This window comes from Vidua chalybeata, chromosome 1 (assembly GCF_026979565.1).
Source record: "Vidua chalybeata isolate OUT-0048 chromosome 1, bVidCha1 merged haplotype, whole genome shotgun sequence".
NCBI lineage: Eukaryota > Metazoa > Chordata > Aves > Passeriformes > Viduidae > Vidua > Vidua chalybeata.
The window spans coordinates 33769638-33792019 of NC_071530.1; the positions used below are offsets into that span (position 1 = coordinate 33769638).

The following is a 22382-nucleotide window of genomic DNA, read 5'->3' on the forward strand; positions in this document are numbered from 1 at the left end:
TTGGTACTGTTTTAATTTTTTCTATTAGAAGTACAAGTAAGGAATATCTTTTGTTCTATTAAACTATGGATGAAATATAAATTTGCATGTTTACAAATAGTTTGTATGCCAAAGTCATCATCTGAACCTATGGATAAATATATGTATTTCTCCTGAAAGCAGACTGTGGGAGATCATCAGACCACCATCCCCACAGAAGTGTTCTCTCCCCTTCTACAGTACTGATGGGAAGGAGAAAGGGCAAACGGTGTGCATGTTTGTGTCTGTGTGCACAAGTGTGTGTACAAGAGGGATTTCTGCCACCCTGTTGTGCAGCTTTGGTTGAGTGAGCTGTAGATCACAGTTGCATGGTAGCTCAGCAAGCTGCCAAAAGAAAAACCCCAAAACCAAAAAAAGCCCGGAGATGGAAATGGCTCTGATAAAGCCTGTGTCATATGGCTTGCTGTGCAAAAGTAAACGCTGCACTGAACACCTAGAAGCCCCAAAATTGCTGAACTCATTTCCTACCAAAGAAATTTTGTTGAGTTTCTATGGTAAGGAGGGCCACTGGCTTGTTTGTTTGCTTGTTTGTTCTATTTAAAAACATTCCTATAGAGCTTATCCAAAGAGCATCTGTATGCCCGCTGGAGTCAGATCTGGTTTCCTGAGTGAAGTTTCATCCTTATTCAGTAGTAGTATGTTGGAAATGTCTGCTAAAGAAGGAATCAACCCTCCTCAGCCTGTGGCACTTCTATTAGGGACTGGAGTCTGAACCCTCCTAGGATACTTCCACACAGCACACCAAATAGTTAAACCATCATGAAAGTCACTCAGAATAAAAAGAGTGGGGTGAAATGTCTTGTGTTTGTCAAAGGATTTCAGAAAACAGGTGAAGAATTAAGATAGGACTTAATGTTATGCATATCGCATGTAAATGAAATATTTAATCTGGCATTTCATCTCTCCTGTGTGCTCAAACACCTTCAACAGTTCTTTGAACAAATATTTAGTTTCCAAGCTATAAATTTGTCGTATGCAAAGAGAAAGCTTTTAGGATCTCCAGTTTAAACTCGTTTGTACCACTTGTTGTGGTGCTGAGAATTATCAAACCGGTCAGCTTACCTTTCCCACGAATGGTAATTAAAAGAGAGCTAGGGGCTGTGTGGGGTGGAGTAAAAGAAGGAATAATAACATTCAAAAAAAAAGTGAGCTCACAAGTTGTGATTAGCATTCTTCCTAGTTTATTTTTTTCTTCAGTTAACTCCTGATTTCCTTCGTTTGCAATGCCTTGGCATCAGCTCTGTCTGTAACCCTGCCCTGCAGCATTTTGAGAGCCCTTATTAATGTAATTATCAAAACTGTTGTGGAGAGAAACTCTTACAGTATTCTCCTCTGCCAGAGGAGTACTTTAAAATGAAAGCATCTGTGCCATATCCTGTCATCCAAGGAAATCCCACAAAAATTAACTGGTATTTTACTACATTGGGTTGGGATAAGGTATGAAAGGGAGAGAGAGAAGGAAGATCCTTCTGAAAGACTTCCACAGAGGTAAGTCCTCTACACTTCCAGGGAAAAGAAAACCAGCTATGATGACAGTGAATTAGTGGCTTTTGACAGGCAGGTGAGGGGCCCCTTTCCCAGTCACAGTCTTCAGATGCGGGGGTTTAAGGGAGAGCAGGAACCTTTCCCAGCGACCCTACACTACTTAGCATTTATGGACGGATAAAGCTGAACATTGGACAGGACTCCCCAAAGGAAAAGAACCTTTCAGTGTAGCCATCAACCTGTCATCACTGCAATAAAGGTGTAATGCACAGGAGTGCTGGTAAGAGCCCAGGGTTTATTTCCCGGCCCTGTCACATGACATGGGGCCAAGGTTACCAAAGGTTACCCCCTCACATGGAAAGGATCAGTGGTCATCGGCTCCAGCAGCTGCTTGTCTCTTCTCCTGTCTCAATTTTATATTCAGCTTATGTGTGTGCCTTGTTAAAAACACAAACCCAGCAACCCTGATCAGCCAAAGCCATAGAGATGATGGATGAATTGCATGTTTGCCCACAGCCTGTAACATCAGCTGGGTCACGGCCAAAGGCTCGAACACCTTTCTGTACCCATCTCCTGTCCCTGGAAGGGTTCCTTTTCCCCGCTGGTAGAGACATATCAGTGCATCACATCCCAACATTGCAATGCGTTTTGCAAATAAGTTATTTGTTGCCTTCCAAGCCAGTCCCTCTGCAGTGATCAGATTGCATTTATGTAAAATGGGATGTTTTTTGGCTGGGCACTGCAGGGTCAGACCTTCCATGCTTGTGGTACTGTGAAACCAGTATCAGGAGTTCTGTGGTAAAGCTAGACAAAGACTTCGACTGTGTCATTCCTTGCCATGAAGTTTCTTGTTACATGAGATATACAAGCTCTGTTACAGCCTCTTGGCTCATGCAGAGGGGCACCATGGCAGCAATGACAGGGAAGGCCTGGAATCAGGAAAACGGAATGGGAGTAACCAGAGACTACAGAATTAGTAAGAAAGACAGTTTTCCACAAAATGTTGGTTATGATGGCTTTGCTGCGGCTTCTTCCATACAGACACTTGTCAGACAGCACTGTCCTACCCAGGATGTGGGTGTAGGTAAATGGCTTTCTTTGAAAGACATTTTCTTGCAATAAAATATACCACAGAACATTAGAAAGTGCAAAGCATTGGTTATAGATCTAGAAGGTTTACATTACTTTATAGAGAGTTTGGGTTATATTTTAGATTCACTTTGTGTTACAGAGCCAAGCAGTGGTGTTGCAGACAGAAAATATTTACTGCCTCTAAAATCAGAACTATGGCTGAGCCCTTTGATTCAGATTCCCACCCAGCTGTACAAAATACCAGAAGCAGGGTGGTCAGGAACGCCTGCACTGATCCTCTTCCAGAATGGACCTGATCTTCCATATGGATCAGGCAAATCAGACTTTTTTTTGTGCAGGCTGATAGTTGGAGTCTTCCAGTCACTCCTCCAATGTTGAGGATTATTAGGGCTAATGATCACTTAATCATATCTTTTCATCTTTATTATTGCTATTGCTCCTTAGGTACTGTAAACAGAACTATGTGGAGTGTGGATAAAGCAGAGAACACCAAGATGCCCTCTGCCCTGAGAGTTTTCCAGTTGCATGTAGGAAAAGAAGAGCTAGGTTAACACTGAAATACTTGGGAACACAAGAGAGTAGTTTACCTGAGCAGCATCTGCTTGAGGGCACAGATGACTTGGAACAGAGCTGACAGCAAAACTTTTCCATGAGAAAGCCTCAAATAGATGTTTAAGCTGCAATGTTTTGGGATTTCCATTTTGATTTCCTGAGAGGGAGAAAGAAGAAGCTTCAACCAAAGCAAAACAGGGGAGAAAAAAAAATTGTTACAAAATAGAAGTGCAAGAGAAAAATATGAAGCTTGCCATTAAATAATTATTTGTTCTTCCAGTTAAAATTTGCTGTAATGACGACTGGGTTGTTTTCACTTCAGATGTTGAACAGCAGCTCTATAAAGCCTGGGATGATTTGGATTACAAATTGGATTTGTCCCTCTTCCAGGGGAAGACTCTTGGAGGAATACTGTAATGTAATCCTGATGAACAGGATAAAGGGATGGGTGGTTCTTATAATCCTCAGATATCAATATGAATAACAAAGACATAGTTCTTTAAAATACTACTGACAATAACATTCAAAGTTGGGTTTTTTTCATTAAAAATCTGATAACTGATCACTACTGCAGTCATCACCATGAAGTAACTAATATTAGCCCAATTTTACAGGCTAGGAAGTGGAATCAGAAAGATTAGGACTTGCTCAAGGTCACAGAGCTAGCAGCCAGGCAGGAAGAAAAGTCCAGACTTCCTGGCTCCCACTCACCTCCTAAATTTATTGTCCACACTCCAATGTCATCAAAACTTTTCTGATGACATTTTTCACCGAGATAAAAAATATCACTTTTTCAAATGGTTAAAATATGTAATGAAGTTGCATCCAAAATACTCTCCACAAAATCAGGCACTGCTGGAATGTGATTTAGTATGTTTTAGTGCAGCTTTGCAGCACCCTGCACAACAGGATACAACAGGAGAGTGGCCACAGCCACAGCCTCTACTCTCTGAACTAACCAGAATGGGATACATGGAAAGTTGCACTGAGGGACTTTGCAAATCAGAAACAGTGGGAGAACAAGGGCCACCAGAGCACGAACAATATGGAAGAGGATTTTGGATCAAGGGATCCCTGACTTGACTAAAGCAAAACCCCCTGTCACTTCAACTAACATATTGCCCATCCAACTTCATGGGTAAAATGACAAGTAATGGTTGGTTCAACTATACAATATGCGACATGCCCACTGCTGGGCCATTATAAACCCAGTATATTTAGTATCCTCTAGATGAATAAAAACCTAGTCATACAGAAATGAGATACATAAGTGGGCATGAGTACATAAGCAGGAGCATCCGCAAAATGCAGCATTTCACTGAGGGATGTGATTGATAATTCGTCTCGGATTTAGCTGATGTACATGCTGTAGTAAGTTACTACTGTTTTCATTCCAGCTGTAAAAAAGGGGGATGCCCATTTCTCAGCCTGGTGGGTCAATTTAAACTGAAATCATATTAGGTTAATTAACAACAGTAGCTGTGAGTGAAGCAGCTGAAGGTAGCTTCTTCTGCCTTGTCAGCAAGCCTGTCAGAGCTCAGGAATTAGAGACACGAATTAGTGTGTCCCAACAGCGGTTTCTATAATCTTATTTTCCATTTCATTGCAATGGACCAAGAGGTGCTGTGTCCATCAGTTGTGCTGTCCCAGCTGAGAGATGGCAACTTACAGCTAAGCACATCATCGTTGCTGAAACTTCCTGTCAGGAACAGTGGGGGTTACTTGCTCTTTCCTGCTCTGGTGAGGCCTCCTCAATTGCAAAATAAATTAGTTTTATCTCTTTATATCCAACCTTTGTGCAGAAGTGGTCTGGGTTGAGGTTTGAGATGAGAATCTACATGTAGACTTATGGTAGCCCTCTAAGCTCAGTTTAGTTTCATTTGATTTTGTTTAGATTTAGATTTAGATTTAGATTTAGATTTAGATTTAGATTTAGATTTGGATTTAGATTAATTTAGTGCAAACCAGCAGAAGACACTCACACTGAACTAGGAAGTTATTGAAAGGATCACACTGTGCTAATGAGCATCTCCTCTTGAAAGCTGATGCAAATTAAGACAGGATCTTAGTGTAAAATGCAATGGCTCTCCTAGAGTATCTCCAAACATGAACATTCTTGCTCTGAACAAGTTTCTGTGTTCTTTCGTATCTCCACTGGTACCTCAGGTTTGTCTAACCAGGAAATTCACCTTGGGCTGAGATGGAGTGTGGATCTGAGGTGAAACAACAAGTCCTGTGTGGACATTCTTAAGCATTTACATGTGTGAACAAGTCTTTACCCTCCAGTCATCCAGAACAGTCTATATGCTGAAGCCCTGTCAACCAAGTTTCACATATTTCAAAGTACAAATTACTCTGCGAACCTGCCTGGTTCATAGGTCAGATTGACCTTCTCTATTTTGACTTAGGCAGACGCCTGACAACCAATGCTTGCTCTGGAGTCATTACATATGCAAGCCCTCTGTTAGCCCAATACAAATGCCCACAGTGTTTACTGTGAGGTATACAAATAATGAGAATTGATTGCATTAACATCTACTCTACTAAGGGTGCACAAAAGCTTCTAGACAGAATTCAAAGAAAGAAGGATGGCTTAATCCTTTAATTAATGCACTCAAAGTGGATCTGAAATCTGGTACTTACACATGGGAAACTCTGGTTCTGCAGTGTTGACAGGAGATTACTGGGCTTTAGTAACAATCTTTTATTGGTGTGAAGACTTGATGCCGTGGAAAATACAGCCTATGGACAGTGCATCTGCCATTCATGTAACATTGGTGCCTCTCATCTCCCCACAGGGTTTGGAAGATACCACATTTTCATTTGGAACATCCCTATCTCATACATATGCTTCAGTCTCAGAAATGAGGAACTGGCTTGTGTTCCAGATTGCTTTCACTGGGACACATGCAGACCTCCCTTTATCTATGAGAGGTCTGAGGAAGACCTACTTGATACCTTTTGGGGCATTTACCCCATGGAGATCTGTTTCAGAGACATTTCTTGTGGGGGAGGTAGAGACAGGTGATCTCTAAGTGTTGTACTATCAGCAGGAAAATACTTGACATAGACACAAATAAGGAGTAGAGAGAGTAAGTAACATTCCTGTAGAAAGAGATGAGCTGAGGATTCGCCCCTACTCAAAGAACTATCAAATTGAGGACACTTCTTCCTGATTCTCTGTCATCATCATGATATGCCTTGGTATCCCTTCAGTTCCTGATGGCTGCATTAGGACCCAACCTTTGGAAAATCAGACTCTGGTCCTTTCAGCAGCTGCTCTTCCACTGTCCAGTTTTCATGCTGATATACCCATTCGATTTCATCCTAATCTACACAAAATTCAAATTTCTTAGACCTGGAAGAGTTTTGACCTATGAAGCTCTGGAGTGGTTATTAGATGGAATTAATGCATCTACCATGCAAAGATTCTTTAAAGAGTGTTCAGTTTTTTTGGTTTTGAAGGTCTTTGGGTATTTTTTTTTTTCCCTTTTTTCCCCCCAGCATTTACTTTAATAGATTTTAACCCTTCATAAGACATTACTTTGTATGTGCATGTGTGCATGTGAGTGTGTGTAAGTGTGTGTGTGTGTGTGTGCGCCTAACCCCCTAACCTGCATGCAGTAATTTAAGGGGTTGTTTTACAAACCTACATTTCCAAAGCCCTCGATCTTGCATGAATCTGGCATGGAAACCTCAGAGAGCAGCCAGAAATCAAGTCCTCTCCACTCCCACCCTTTTTATTTCTGTGAATGAGTATGTAAGAGACCAATAAATCTAAAACTGTGCAGGCGTGGAGGAAATCATAAGAGTCAGCCTGGTGATATTACCACGGGGAGCTGTGAAATCACTGAGGATTTATACAAGCACACACGGTGATATTGTCTTCAAAAAAAAAAATTAAATGGGAGGATGGTGGTTCTGCTCTGTGCTGCGTGTGGCAGCCACCTCAGACACATGGTTTGGTACCTCCACTCTGTGCTCTGCTTGGGAACACCAACCCAAGGGCAGAAATTTTTCCAGCCCCACCAGTGTTCTGGAAATCAGCTATGGCTTGGGTAATGTAAAGAAAAACAGTTCTGGCTTGGTGTCTCTGGCATTTGGGGAAGGACTTATGGGAGAGAGAAGTAATTTCTGCTGCTACACCCAAATCCCATGGAGACCACATAGGCCAGACTCTGGGCAAGTGGTTACGGGGACCAGCTGCACAGCCTGGGCCTTGGATGAATGCCCTTGGTGCTCCTGGGCCAAGATGATGCTGCTGACCAACCAAACAGGCCATGAATCTCTTTGAAGGGAGATGGAAGGTTTTGAATCCTGTCTACCTACCAAGAGCTTCTCCCACAGCTTCAGGGGAATGAGACCTTCATAGGTTTCTTTGTAACAGCATATTTTTTTCTACAATGGGACTACTAGCTATCTGGGCAGATATGGTCCTGGGCAGCTAGGAACATCCTCCTGTGGATGCCAGGATGGGGGACTGGTGCAGGAAATAGCTCCAGAAACAGCTGGCTGACAGCGGGACAAGGGCTGAGGAGAGAGATTTCTCCCTACCATTCCAAAGGCCATTACAAAGTTGGTTTGCTTCCCTCCTTGCATAGAGGATGAGGCTATGGGTTCAAAGAGGATGGATCACCCCTGTAGCGCTGTGCCCGAGGCCGGGGAGGAAAGGGCCACGAGATGCTGTGGGCTCTGGGCCTCATCCGCTCCTTCCTGGCCGGGGCCAGCAGCACTGCCTTCAGCCCGCCTCGCCCGCCAGAGTCGCTTTCCCAGGGCGTTTCGTGAGGAGCCCGGGGGAAAAAAGCACGGCAGGGGCTTAATTGCACCCTCCTGCCTACACCCCGCCAGTTTCGGGGCCGGGGGCAAGATCCGAACGATCTGGTTGTCTCTGCTGGGTAAATAATAATCTCCACGCAATTAACATTAACCCGTCTCCCGCAAAGCCGTGCGGCTCCTTCCCGCTGCTCGAAGAGAGGTTTTCCTGCGCAGCACCGCGAGCAGCGAGCTCAATCCACTCTGTCTGGAGCTCGCTGCTGTTCGGTCACAACGGAGCTGCAGTTTGATCTCTTCGTCCAAATCCATGCGCGATGGGATGAGACCGCCTGTAAAGGGGCAAACTGCGAGCTCCCACCTGTCGATTCTTCCCTCTGTAGCCCCCAGGCATGTTCCTTCTCCGCGCTGGGGGGTGATTTGGAGTACACACTCTCGATTTTAATCCGTTTTCCAGTGACTTTCCTGCACCCAGCCTGGATGCCAGGAAACATTTCCCTTGCAACATTTTGTTCTGCTTCTTCTCTCCGAGTTGTGAGGGCTCTTTTTCTTTTTCTCTTTCTTTTTCTTTTTCTTTTTCTTTTCTTTTCTTTTCTTTTCTTTTCTTTTCTTTTCTTTTCTTTTCTTTTCTTTTCTTTTCTTTTCTTTTCTTTTCTTTTCTTTTCTTTTCTTTTCTTTTCTTTTCTTTTCTTTTCTTTTCTTTTCTTTTCTTTTCTTTTCTTTTCTTTTCTTTTCTTTTCTTTTCTTTTCTTTTCTTTTCTTTTCTTTTCTTTTCTTTTCTTTTCTTTTCTTTTCTTTTCTTTTCTCCTCTCCTCTCCTCTCCTCTCCTCTCCTCTCCTCTCCTCTCCTCTCCTCTCCTCTCCTCTCCTCTCCTCTCCTCTCCTCTCCCTCTTCCCCTCCGTCTCCCCCTCTGTCTCCCTCTTCTTCTCTCCCTTTTTGCTTTTTTTTGGCCTTTTTTGCCTTTTTGCCCTTTTCTCGAGAAAAACACCGATTCCATAGGGCAGGCTGGGCTTTTGCTGAAGAACTGCAGTGCCTGAAATGTAACCCCCACCCCTGGGGGTGGGCTTTGTCGACGGCGGGTCCCATCGCCCTTCCGCCCTCGCCCCCAGCACCCGGGGGAGTGTCCCACTTCCTGAGGGTTCCGGGCTTGCCGTTCACTTTCCCTAAACATGGATGTGGGCTGAATCCCGTGGTCCTCTTTTAGAGGGAAGAGCCATAGGGGGAGAACAACCCCCTTTATATTTGAGAATAACCCTCAAATATAAAGGTGTTTCAAAGTTTTCCCTACGGAATCATCCCGTCACAGTGTTGCCCAAGGAAGGATGTTAATCCAGCAGTCATTTGTGTTCCTAAGGGGCTAGAAATATTGCAAGAAATGCGTTAAATGAGAAAGGAGCAGCCCATGGGATTTCTTCCACATGCTTTGATAATTACTTTTTTTAATGCCGGTTGGCAGCAAGACCAAAAGCATTCAAAACGAGTTTTGTGGACTGAGAATGACAAACCCCTACAGGTTACCGTGTATCCATAGTAAAATACATGTATATACCGGCGCATAGATGTAGTCTTTCTGGATTTGAGCAGTTTTTTCGAAACTGGATTTCAAAGGAGGAACAAGAGAGGGAAGAACAGAAGCAGACATGCCATAAATACGTGTTGGTGTATATCTATGTATGTACATACGAGGTAAGATGTGCCATATGGCACGCACCAAGGATCTAAAATGGGGAGAGCATATCATATCCAAGAAGAAGTCAACAAACGCTATTAAAGCAAAGAGGCATATTTATTTCGTTGTATTCTGGTTCCAGACATCTAAACCCTTGACCGCTTGTGACAAAGGTTGGTTTTCCGGGGACCCTCCGAGAGCATCAGAGTACCAAGCTGCTCCGGCCAAGCTGCTGCCATGTGCTGCGATTTCCCCGGGCACCGCCCTAGGAGGACCTGTTTGAGTTCCTCGCCTGTTATACCTGCAGCAGCGGTTTCTCTCCCTGGGCGTGTTTTCCGAGAGTTTTAAGTTAGTCTGGGCAAAATGTTCTTGACCTCGAGGGACGCTCGGGGAGGATGACGTAATTTCTGAAAGAACCAGCGAATTAGCCGTGGGCTGCGGAGCCGTGCCCTCGGCAGGGTAAGAGCGGGGCGGTGCTGGTGCCACCCGGCCGCCTGGGAGGCCGCTGCTCCGGTGGGTTCCTCCCCGCCCGCGGGAGGAAGGCGAGGGTAACCTTCTGCATCTCTGCACCCCGGGCGGGAGCCGTCGGAAGAGATGCTTGGTCTTCTTGCTCCTTCTTATTTAATCATTCCTGGCACAAGGAGAAAAAGAAAAAAAAAAAAAAAAAAAAAAAAAAAAAAGAAAAAAAAAAAAACGGAGGCGATGGGGCGAGCGGTCTAGCTCGTCTCCTTTCATCTCTGCGGCCCATCAGCAGTGGGGGGCGCAAGAAGACAGCAGTTAGTGTAGGGCCGCGGTGATCACAGCCAGGGACCGCCGTCTGGGAGGATGGGAGGGAGGGGAGATGCCGCGACTGGCGTTGCGGGGAGGACGGATGCGGCCGGCAGCGCGGGCGGGAACGGGAGGCCGTGCTCAAGCCTGAGCCGACCGGGGAAGGCAGGGACGCCGTCCTTCCCCGAACTCCCACTCCTCCAGGGCTGTGTCGTGTTCCCTTCTTGTCGTCTTTGTCCATGAGACTTGCCTGGGGCTTCGGGATCAGGTCCTAAAGGAGCGTGCGATAAGCCGGCAGAGAAACAGAGCCACAGAGCGCGGGCCAGGCAGCGCAGGGGAGACCTGGAGTGAGCAAGCAGCTGGCCCCGTGTGTGTGCCATGGCTACCTGCTGCAGCCTCCACGGTACTTACTCCGTGCCCTGCGCACTGCTGTCCTGCACGACAAACAAACCTCTGCCTCTCTCTGTCGGGGCTTCCCAGTACGCGCTTGCTTCCTCTTTTGGAAACAGCTAAGCCGGGACACTTGGGCTTCACTTCTAACGTTATCTTTTTCTCACGCCAGTTCTCAGGCAACATAACAGGCAATGACATGAATATGGCCAGATTTTTGTGTCCACACAATATCGGTACGCCCCCTACTCCCAGCAGAATTGTGATGATCTCCCAGCCTCCCTGAGGCTGCCGTGCCTTTTTCCACTGACCAGCACATCCACCCTGCATGCTGGGCATCCTGTGCGATCACCTGGGGAGAAATTAATCACACTAGGTGCCCATGCGGGCTGCAATTTTCTCTGTGACTCTGAAAGCAACGTGGTCAAGGTCGGGCCCATCTCACGATCTGTATGAAGAAAGATTTTACATCCTTCAGCTCAGTCTTGCAAGCAGGAGGCCTGAAAGACAAGCCCTTCTAGGCAAAGAGTGCACACACCCCCCGGCACTGTGTCTCTGTGCCCGGGCATAGAGAGGACAGGCGAGGTGACATTTGGCATTGCTGCTGTATGTGTATCAAGGGCTTAAGGCAGTTCTGATACAGCGGTGGATAACTCAGGTTGCTTCATTGCCCACTTAATCCTTTCACCATTTCTGGTCCTCAATGACCAAAAAGCTCAGCCAAAATGTTTATTGGAAATTATTGATGTTGATAAATGGGATCAGAAGTCGGTCAGTAGTCAGCAAAATTCCTGTGTTCTTCTTAAATATGCATCAAGAAATGGGGGGAAAGGATCATAAATTATCTCCTTCTAAGGATTTTACGTGCTTTGGTATAAGTTTTTTAGACAAACTCAGAATTTCCTACATGTTCCTGGGATGAACTCTCTGGCAGAAGCCTATGACTTCCTGTGAGAGTTTTCTACATCTCTGCTTTTGCCCTGATTGCTATCTCACATGACACACATGGTGTGCCCAGAGTTGTGCTTTGAAAGCACAGACAGGAACAACAGGCCAAAGGAGAAGGATCCCCATCAGCACAGCTCATGGAGGTCACTAGCTTTGCTCAGTGCACATTGCCTGCTGCTCCATGCTCACCTTGTCTCTGTCCTCTTCCAGGGGATCATGGATTTCACAGATGGGGGACAGACAGAAAGTGGTCAGGCACTGGGGATCCAGTACCCAGAGTGCAAACCTGGGCATTTCTGTCAGGTAGTGGTGCTGAAGCACTTGGCTGCTTTTCAGAGTCAGGGTGGAGATGTTGTTTCTGTGGAACAAATCCAGCCTGTGGATTCACATCCTTATCCTGGGGGCCATGCACAGAGGTACAAGCCAAAAATAAACTAGGCGGCCAAACCTGCTGTTAAGGATGCACCGTGAGAAAAGATGACGCCATCTCAGCTTGGCTAGCTGTAGATGAAAATGTTTGAAAGTGGGACTGGAAGTTAAGGGGTTAACATTCCACTCCATAGTTAAAAATATGTAAAATTTTAATTCAGCATGCCTTCCATTCCTCTATTTGAGGTTTTATATGTGTTTCTTTTGGGGAGAGTTTGAATGAGACAGTGATGTCCTGTAATTGAACCTGCATTTTGCATCTGTGCAATTGCTGTTTTTTAGGACACTCAGATTCAGTGAGGAGTGAGAGAATTTCCATTGAGATGCCTGTTCTGTGTGGCTGGGGTTTCCTAAAAAAAGGAATTTCCTTCCCCCTTCCCCTGCCCCTGCCTCTTCCCCCTTTCCCTTTCCCTTCTTTTTATGTTCCCTTCCCATTCCTTCCCTTTATTTTTTTTTTGTTCTTCTTTTCCTCCTTTTCATTTGTTTGTCTTGTATACAGCTTTCTGTTCCTTGTCATTCTAAACAGAGTCTCATGACGTGTGTAAAGAGAAAACAAGAAGCAACATGCCTGTTCCCATGGGGTCAAATCTGCTCCTTTTCAAATCTAAGAGGAAATCACCCTTTCATTACAAGAGACACACTGTTGGGTCTCTGGAGTAAGATGCCCACTTCTTGCATTTCCCTAGTGGTGAGAGGTCCCAGCAGATCCTGTACCCCTTGGACACCCTTATCTCCAAAGGAACTTTCCTTAGGGATTTCTCACACCCTCCCCAGGGATGAAAAGGGTCCCCAAGATCCAGTATATGAGCTAGGACTTTTTCAACCATTTTCTCTTAGGCAGAGTTTCCACTTCTTAGCCTCAGTCTCCAATGCTCTGAACCACACCTGTGCCCCTCTCTGCTCTTGTTCATGAGGCTCCATATAAAAATATCTTCATCACAGTAAAAATACCAGGGTTTGACCTATCTGGAGCAGAACCAGGCCTAACGCTGGAAATCGACAGGGCTGCAGGAGGGCGCAGAGAGCCCCTGGTTCTGGCCGTGCGCCGCTTGCTTACAGCAGACACAGTGTACTGCAAACGCCCCTCGTTTCAACCATTTCCTTCAGGGAAGGGCCGGAGACCGTCTCTACGCGACATTACGGCCTACCTGGGGGCGACAAAGGGAGAAATAGCTGAGTGTCCCGGCGTGTAGCCGGCGGTGGGGCCAGGACTGATACCGGCGCCCTGACGGGAGGGCGGGCAGCCTGCGGGGCGGCATCCCGGCAGGCAGCACCGCTCCTCTCGGCCCCTTCTGGGCCTCCAGTTTGTTTTAATAAAGCAGGACACCAAAATATTAAATGTGGTGAAAAAAAAGTGTGATCGCCTCTGGCATTCCTGCGGTTTTCTCTGATAATGCCATATCCCCCCCCCCCCGTACGGTTCTTCCTTTGAGCACCCCCTGAAACTCCTCAGTGTTTCTGTAAGAGATGCTTCGGTGCACCATGTCTCAGGCGATGCCGTCACACGCGGTGGGGAAATCGCGAAAATGCACAGCACGAAGGGCTGCTAGCATAGTTCTCATTAAATTAAATCTTAAAGGAAAAAAGTCTGGTCGCGAGAACCACTGAAATACTGTCGATTTTAATTTACCTGTGCCTTCCTCCGAATTAAATTCACTCCATAAATACCATTTTGTTTTCAAATCAGGGAGTTTGCCATGCAGATCATGTTTCTACTGATCATTCTAACATTAAAAGATTGCCGCAGTTTTATGTCTCTCGACGAGTCTGGGACAGATAGGAATTGAAATCGAAAGCCCAAATTCCTCACGATTTACTCACTGTCATCAGTAAAGCAGCAGATTTAGTTTCCACGGTCAAATTTGTCCTGAATGTCCTATGAGAGGGAATCGTGCACTTTCCACCCCCTCCTCCCGCGCCCCCCCCCCCCCCCCCCCCCACCCCGCTTCCCCTAGGTTTTGGTCTAACAAAGTAAATATCTCCAGAACCTTATGCGGTGACAATGAGGCATTGCTTCAGACAGCCAACAGTTAAAAACAAAACCCCAAAAGAATCCATCCAGAACAGACAGATGCCCTCCTCAGAGGGATGCCGGGATCCGGCATCCAGAGCTACAGGGAGCAAGAAATGTGCCCTGGATCGGATCCTGTAAATACCATTATATGCTTTCCTAGGCACATCCCACTCACGGCTCTGTCCTCTCTCTCCTCAACGCCACTTACGTGTTACGTGCTGTCATTGTACCAGCTTGTCTTTACACACAAGAATAATGCGCCTATTATTCTCTTCTGTCCAAAGCTTCCACCTCTAATCATGTCGTAAAAAATAGCCTTAATAAAACAGTGATAATTACGCCATTATTGTTAACACTACCCATTAAATATTTAAAAATAGGTTTTCTGGTTTGGTCACCCATTTGAAGTAGGTATCACTTTTTGTGGCACTAAATCGTTCAGCGGTATGTCAAAACTTTCTTCCTTTTTAAAAGACAAGACTTTAGGGTTTTTTTTAGAGAAACTGATCGTGGGTTCCCAGTCCTAACTGGATAGTATCGGTCAAAAGTTATTGACACCCTGTTGACCAGCTAAGAAAAATAAATATACCGCGGGAAAGGAGGGTGTCATGCGCCTTTCCTTCTGAAGGCTTAGCACTTTCAAGGAAAATGCCTGATTTATTAGCATATCACTCTCGCAATGTTTGAATGTTCCCCTATTACTTCCTCGTTTTGGGAAGGGTGTGTGCGTTGTTTCGTTTTTTTTTTTTTTTGTATACGGGACTACATTTCAGACAGCATTAAGACGGGATTCGGTGTCCTGATCCCGCCTTGGACGTATATCATCAAGGAAAGCTGCAAACATGGAGAAATAAATACGTTTGAAAAGTTTTGGGCATGTTTATGGCAACCTGGCTGTGACCTAGCGAGCAAGAGAGAGTAGGTTTTAAATCTCGGTCTGGAGCATGCAGGAAAAAAACCCACCCACACCCATAGGGATACACTTTCCAATCTGCCTGGAAATTAATCCCAAATGAGGGAGTATCCTTCCAAATCGAGCATGACAGATCTGAGAGAAACACTAGACAGAAGGCGGTGCGAACCCTGCATTCCCGGTGAGGCAAAACTCCGCGGCGGCAGAGAGTGGGACGGGGCTCCTCGCTCCACCATGCCGCATCACCGGCTCGTTGATGTGCGGGAGGCTCTTGCGGCGGTACTTTTCCTGGGGGATGGAAAAATAGACGTTTTAAGAAGCCTTAACTAATCCAATCTAAAGTGACCCCAAAACTTCCAGTACTTTTTTTTTTTTAAAGTTTTTTTTTTGTGTGTGGGTTTTTTTTTTTTTTAGTTTTTTTTCCCCGTTCTTAGATTCCACTCGGGCCTTTAACTCTCTGTGTTTACCCGTGGCAAATTAAAGCATGGGGGCGAGGGGGGGCGTCCGTCTGTCCGTGCGGGGGTGTTCCACAGCCTGTGCTGCTGCGGGCTGCGTCAAGCCTTCCGTAGCAATGACCATCGTGTCGGGCTCAACAAAACCTCCGACTCGGGGTACAAGACGGATGGCTTCTTGGTGGGAACGCATTAAGAATGGGGTGAGGAAGGAGGCAGCGGTGACTCGTAAACGAAGATGATAAAATTCCTGGGGATCGGCCAGCATAATCCACAGGAATCATCCCTAGGGCTCCGGTCTGGCAGAGAGAGGATTTCCCATTAACTTCCCCACAGTCGCTTCCATCACCCATTCTGGGAGCGCTCCCTTGCACTTAGAATTCAGCTCCTGATTTATTTAGAAAGCTCCTGTCTTATTTAGAAACAGACATTAACATCCCTCTTCTTATTACCACCAAACTCGTTGTGATGCGGAAATCCTCTCTGTCCGCCACAGACACCAGCCAGTTTCTTCCCACAGGGCTGCTTGGCCGAGCTCTAGGAAGGAGGCTGGAAGTGAGCTTTCTCGGGAAGCTGGGGCTACTGTGGGCCCAGGGGGAGGCTGAACCTTCACATTCCCCCCAGAGGTGCCGAGAACACGAGCACAGATCCCCTGCTTACCCCAACAAAGCGCAAAAACGACGCCACCAGCCGTGGGAAGCGACACCGGCACGACACGGAAAGAGCGCTGCCCGAGCACCCCCGCCTCGCCTCGTCTGGCCTTGCCCCACAGCTCCGGTCCGCACCGCTCTGCTCAGCGGGTACAGCGCTGCCCTTCTGCTCTGTTCAGTACCGAAGACGGATTGACGGACTGCCTTACCCATCCATCCATCCATCCATCCATCCATCCATCCATCCATCCATCCATCCATCTATCCATCCTTCCACCCACCAGGACCTGGTTCTGCTTCCCCGACTCCACGCTCACACAGCCCGCAGAGCCGAGCCCGGCTGCGGCAGGGATGGGCGGCAGGTCCTCACAGGGCACACGTCGGTCTAGAGGCTGGCAGGGGAGGGAAAGGAAAGGGAATTTATCAGTGAGTTTTCCATAATTTTTCAAGCTTTGGAGCAGTGCACAGTTCACAAAGTGTGATGGAAAGCAGCGCAGTCCAGAGTGTTATGTGCATGATGTGCGTTTGCATGGAAAAATACGTGCGTGTATATACAGGGAGAAAGGGAGAATGGTGACCACAGCCCTGTAAAAACTCGTGGTTTATCACCCTGGAAAGAGTATGCTTATTGCTAAGACCACTCCTTAATCCATGCATTCAGCAGACCGGGAATCTTGTTTGCTTGCTTGTTTGTTTGTCTCTCTGCATCTTGCTCGCAGGACTAGACGGAAAATCACAGCAGGTTTCCTATTGCGCTGCCTGTTCCCCACCGGAGCGACGTCACCTCAGATATGCCAGTAAATTCCTTACCGGGTTGGGATTGTAATTGGTTGAATGTTTTCTGTATCCTGACTAGCCAATAACACTCCGAGGGAAAAAAAAAAATTAGAACAACCTAGTTACGACAGATGGTGAAAAATGACTTGACATTACACATGTGAGGCAATGCTAACTAAAGATGAGATCCTTACCGCATTAATTAGAAATATCATAATACGCCAAAAAGATTACACGTGCCACTGTATTTATGGTACAGGGTCCCTTATTTTCAGACAAGTGCTGTCCAAATTGTTGCCCTTGTCATGTCTCTTTCAACAACATCTGCTAGCTAGCATAAGCTCTGGCCTTGATAACTTGCATTTTTCTGAGCCTGAATTACTCTTGGCAGACCTTCTTCTTCCATCCCCTCTCCCCCTCCCCACTGCCCCGAAAGTAGATAATAATTTGTGCAAAACACTTAGTTAAAAAGAAGAAAGGAAAGGAGACATAAAACCCTCATAAAAGCGCAAGAATCATGGAAAAATGGGAAAAGCAAAGGAAAAAAATAAGAACAAACGATAAACGGCAGATAGCCAGAATAACTACAGTTACAAGCGAAGTAGTTGTATCTTTTCATATGTAAAAACCAATAAATATATAACCGCATTTCCAAATGGTAAACTAACATTTTAATCTCAGTAAACAGAAAGCGATGACAATTATACCGATAGGAACCGATATTGACCCAGAGCAAGAAATTAAAGCTATTTTTACATTCAAATGTCAGCAGCGCATTTCTTTATCCTCAAGTTTGCAAAGGATTCTTAGAAGCCTTATATATGCAGTTAGGCGGAAGCTGATTGCCAGCAATAAATAATGCATCCAAGGAAGAGGCTTGAGTAAGTATCTTCTCACTTCCAGGATGCAGCTAAGGATCGTCGCCTCAATTCTACATCAAGGTTGTGCCTTAAAGCAGTCAAAGGGCTATTTAATTGTCAGGCAAGGCTTCCCCCCGCGGAACTCTCTCCGCATGTTACAACATCTTTGCAGCTCCATATGCATCTCTTTTTCACACTTCCCTCTCCATCTCGGGCTCCTACACCTGGTGCATCACGCATTTAGCCCATTCGCTCCGGCTCTTCCTTTCATCTTCCCAATGGCAGACGTTTCTATTTATCCACTGGCAATCAATGTGTGGCGTCACCGGTGGTACTGTAGTGACGACTGCACCATTGAGGATGACAGCTTAGAAAGAAGAGGGCAATGGTGATCCCTCCCAGAGCAGCACAGCATAGTGTAGCGCTCGCATCACAAGGTCACCCTATCTCACCGCTGGTTCCTCTGCATTGGCAGAAGAGGGTTGCTGGGTTTGTACAAGGCTGGGGCGGGAGTAGGAGGGAGGGGGGGAAGAGATCTGGATTTTTTTTCTCCCCTCCCTTAAGCAAAGCCACAATGGAAACCAGGAAGGAGATGGTGATGTTTCTGGAGGGGACTACTCTTGGCGCTCTAGTTGGCAAGAGGGTGCCTAATTTGTCCGAAGCAGTGGGGAGCCCCGCTGCGGAGCCGCAGGAGAAGATGATCCATCGGAACTGCATCAGCCCCAGACCTGGCCCCTTGTCGTCCCGGGAGAGAGGAGGAGGAGGAGGTGGCGGAGGAGAAGACGAAGAGGAGGTGGAGGTGCTGCCAGGGACAGGGACGGTGGCGGAGAGCCGCTCGGCGGCGGCAGCACTGCTTTCGGCCGGACAGCAGCCCCCCGTCCCGGAACTCCCCTCCAGCAAAGGGCAGCAGAGCAGCTCGGACACCGAGTCGGATTTCTATGAGGAAATCGAGGTGAGCTGCACCCCGGACTGCGCCACGGGGAGCGCCGAGTACCAGCACAGCAAAGGTACCCATCTCCTTCCCATGCCTCCAGCCCCACGTCCGCTCCGGGGCTGGGTGGCAGCACTGGTGGGGCGGGGGGGCTGCCGGAGGGGATTTTCCCCTCGCCAGATGAGCGAGGGGCAACGAAATCGGGTGTGTGTGTGTCTGCGCGTGTGTGATCTCTTTCCTGACTGATTGCTCACCTCCCTGCCACCGGGAGACTTGTTTGAGAGTCAGAGGACACGACACCGGGCAGCCCCCGCGTCCCTGGAGGGGAGCCAGGCTTCCCATCGTGGATGCGTCAGGTTTGCAGCTTGTCCCGTAGGATCTTTTTGGTCAAGACAACCACGCATTCTCCTCTTCAATCTGGTCTATTTTATTTTTATTCTTCCCCATCGCCTAGACAGTGCATACTTCAGGAAATCCCTTACGATCCTCCACACTGGCGGTTTTTTTTTTTTTTGTCTGTGTGTGCGTGTGGGTAAGATCAAACGGGTTTTCTGGCCAAGAGCTGTTTGTGGTTTTGCAGGGTGAAATGTGCCCGGGCGAGTGCGGAAGCGCCCATAAAGACTGTAAAATCTCTCGCCGACTCATGCCAGCCCCAAGCGCGGTAGCGAGGGCCTTGTTTGCACGTTGGGTTAAAAAAAAAAAAAAAAAAAAAAAAAAGAGGGAAAAAAAAAAAAGGAGAGGTCCAAATTACCTTGTCACTTCTATGTCTCGGTGGCGCCAGCTCGGAAATGGTCCCAATGAATTAATTGCCTTTGGTCTCGGGCACAATGAGGGAGAGTTGCATTTGAAAGCAAAGGCAGCGGACAGGCCCCTTTTCCCCCTGCCCCCACTCCCCACTCCCTATTCCCACCTTCCCAGCCCGGCAAAGACGTCCCTACCCTGACAACAACCCACTTCTCCTCCCTCCCCGTTCCTCAATCACTTCAAGAAGCCGGGAAGCGTAGAGAGTGCTGTCTGTCCTCCCTCGTCCCTTAGAGGCTCATTGAAAATATCCCATTCTGCTCTTTGGAGGCTGAGCCGAGATCCCTAAGGCCTCACCTTCCCCGTAGAGAGATCAGCCCCTGTCTGCTGGCTGCTCCACTCCTGGGTCCTTGCTGGCCTGGAGGAAGGAGCAGCGGGGCCGTGCTGCATGGATGGCGGGCGCACCTGCCTTTTCCAGACACTCAGGGTCGGGGGATGCTGCGGCGCTCCGGTTTCCCGGTGCGGGAAGCCAGTGGGAGGCTCAGCGAGCAGACACCGCCATTGCGGGGGGTGTGTGTAGGGGAGGACGGGGAACAGGTAACCTCCCAGCCAGAATGAATAAGCCCTTCTCAAACCCTTAGGCGGTGTTTCATCCCCTTTCTCACTGCCTTCTTCCCCGGTCCTTCTTGAATGTCAGTACCCCAATACCCTCAGTACACCGAGCCGGGTATGGAAACTCGAAATGGGGTGGAATGGGAGGCTGAAGTGGGTTTGCTGGGGAGGTGGACGGCGAGCATCCCTCCGTGCCCGCCCGCCTCCGAGCGTGTGTCGTTGCTCCGGGCTCCCCACACAGGGCCGTGCTCCGAGGCGTTGGCCGGCAGCCCCAGCGGCGGGGGGGATCACCCCAAGGGCAGCGGAGGCAGCGGCGGCTCCCAGGGCTCGCTGGCCTGCAGCGCCAGCGACCAAATGCGCCGCTACCGCACCGCCTTCACCCGCGAGCAGATCGCCCGGCTGGAGAAGGAGTTTTACCGGGAGAATTACGTGTCCAGGCCCCGGAGATGCGAGCTGGCGGCTGCTCTAAATCTGCCAGAAACCACCATCAAGGTACACGCAGCTCGGACATGTTTCCAATTAGCACGATATAAATCTGTATGGCCAAACTTCCTTGCAAAACTCGGGAAAGCACTTCGCCAGCATAACCCTCCCTCTCAGCTCCCCCCGCCTCCCGCCCCTTTCCTGGCCCTGCCCGCACCCTGCAGCAATGCGGGAGACGGGACACGGCTCTCGGAGCCATCCCGGCCAGCGCCGCTAATCTGCCCTCTCCCTAGCAGATTATTTTTAATCCTCCCTTCGGTTCAGTCCAAATTTTGCTCAGCTCTTGGGGGAGGGAAGAGAAAGCCAGTAGCAGATCTTGTTTCGATCTCGCTTTGCTTTGCCTTTTCCAAAACATTTGCACATGAAAATAAACCCCATAGCAACAATCCCAGGTAGTTCTGGATGTGAAAGGGCAGCAATGAGGCAGAGCTGCCCGGCTGGCCCGGACCCAGGGACTGGGGGTGAGGGGCAGCAGGACAAGCCCTAACAAGCAAAAAGGAAAACAAGCACTCTGAAAGGGCTGTTCCTCTGTGTCTCCCGGTGGATTTTTATAGGGGCTTAACTGATCCCTCTGTACGTGATGACAAGTCCCTCTAGGAGGGAAAGCTGGCGCCGGTCTCCACTCTCCGGCAGACCCACGTCCGCCGCACCGCCCTGGGAGTAGGGCCGGGGCCAGCGGCCAGGCGGAGAGCGGCGGCGGCGGGTGACGGCTCTCGTCTCTCCTCTGTCCGCAGGTTTGGTTCCAGAACCGCAGGATGAAGGACAAGCGGCAGCGTCTGGCCATGACCTGGCCTCATCCGGCCGACCCGGCGTTTTATACGTACATGATGAGCCACGCGGCAGCCACCGGGAACCTGCCGTATCCATTCCCGTCCCACCTGCCCCTGCCCTACTACTCCCACATGGGCATCGGCGCCACATCGGCCTCTGCCGCCACCCCCTTCAGTACCCCCCTGAGGCCTCTGGACACCTTCAGGGTCCTGTCCCACCCGTACCCGAGACCAGAACTGCTGTGCGCCTTCAGACATCCCTCTCTCTACCCTGCCCCAACTCATGGACTCAGCAGCGCCGGGGGCAACCCCTGCTCCTGCCTGGCATGCCACAGCGGCCAGTCCAACGGGCTGGCGCAGAGACCCTCCGGATCAGACTTTACCTGTTCGGCCACAACCAGGACTGACTCCTTTCTCACTTTCACGCCCTCTGTGCTGAGCAAAGCCACCTCAGTTTCCATGGACCAGAGAGAAGAAGTACCTTTAACGAGATAAACCTTTGTCTCAGGGTCATTAAATACTCATCCCTTTCTCGGACTTCTCTTCGAGTTAATGTACCTACAGCCCATGTTTATTTAATCTTAATAGCCCATGTTCTCTCCTCAGCCGCGAACACCCACAGAAAAGAAACAACCAAAAAAAAAAAAAAAAAGAAAAAAAAAAAAAAAAAGAAAAGAAAAAAAAAAAAAAAAAAAAAAAAGAAGAAAAGAGACTAAAAATAGCTCAGTCTTAAAAGGATTTACATTCCAAGGGGGGAAAGTAAAAGAAAGAAGGAAAGAAATTACTAGTGATTTATCTCTGAGAAGAAATTTAGGCACGAAGGAGGAAGAAAATCAACTCGAATGAAATATGGTCCAGCCAGCTACCTATAGAAATGTGCTGGGACTTTCTTTTCCGTGGACAGACTTATTCCCAAGGGCTGGGGGTTCTGCGGATCACAACAAACCTTATGCACAAACCTATGAGACGGAGAAGGAAAATCTGAAATACTTGAAAGAAACACTATCTTGATAACGAAATGGCTTGTGCGCATGAAG

At 47.9% G+C, this 22382-nt stretch overlaps 1 protein-coding gene across 2 annotated transcripts; it reads left to right on the forward strand.

Annotated features, from left to right (window-relative positions):
• The first annotated feature begins 18327 nt into the window (after positions 1 to 18327).
• On the forward strand, positions 18328 to 21936 carry EVX1 (even-skipped homeobox 1). Of its 2 annotated transcripts, none has more exons than XM_053957605.1 (3): positions 18328 to 18815; positions 20334 to 20584; positions 21310 to 21936. In XM_053957605.1, exons 1-3 carry the CDS (start codon positions 18383 to 18385, stop codon positions 21838 to 21840), a joined length of 1215 nt encoding a protein of 404 aa, XP_053813580.1. In that variant the 5' UTR covers positions 18328 to 18382; the 3' UTR covers positions 21841 to 21936. The 2 variants fall into 2 exon arrangements, with proteins under 2 accessions (XP_053813580.1, XP_053813589.1); XM_053957614.1 differs by having other exon boundaries at positions 18690 to 18760.
• The last annotated feature ends 446 nt before the right edge of the window (positions 21937 to 22382 follow it).

Bases quoted from the DNA above. Each gene is read 5' to 3' on its own strand.
- EVX1 (XM_053957605.1), top strand. From the start codon at position 18,383: ATGGAAACCAGGAAGGAGATGGTGATGTTTCTGGAGGGGACTACTCTT. The intron at 18,816-20,333 runs GTACCCATCTCC...CTCCCCACACAG, and splicing joins CGAGTACCAGCACAGCAAAG to GGCCGTGCTCCGAGGCGTTG. The intron at 20,585-21,309 runs GTACACGCAGCT...CTCTGTCCGCAG, and splicing joins TGCCAGAAACCACCATCAAG to GTTTGGTTCCAGAACCGCAG.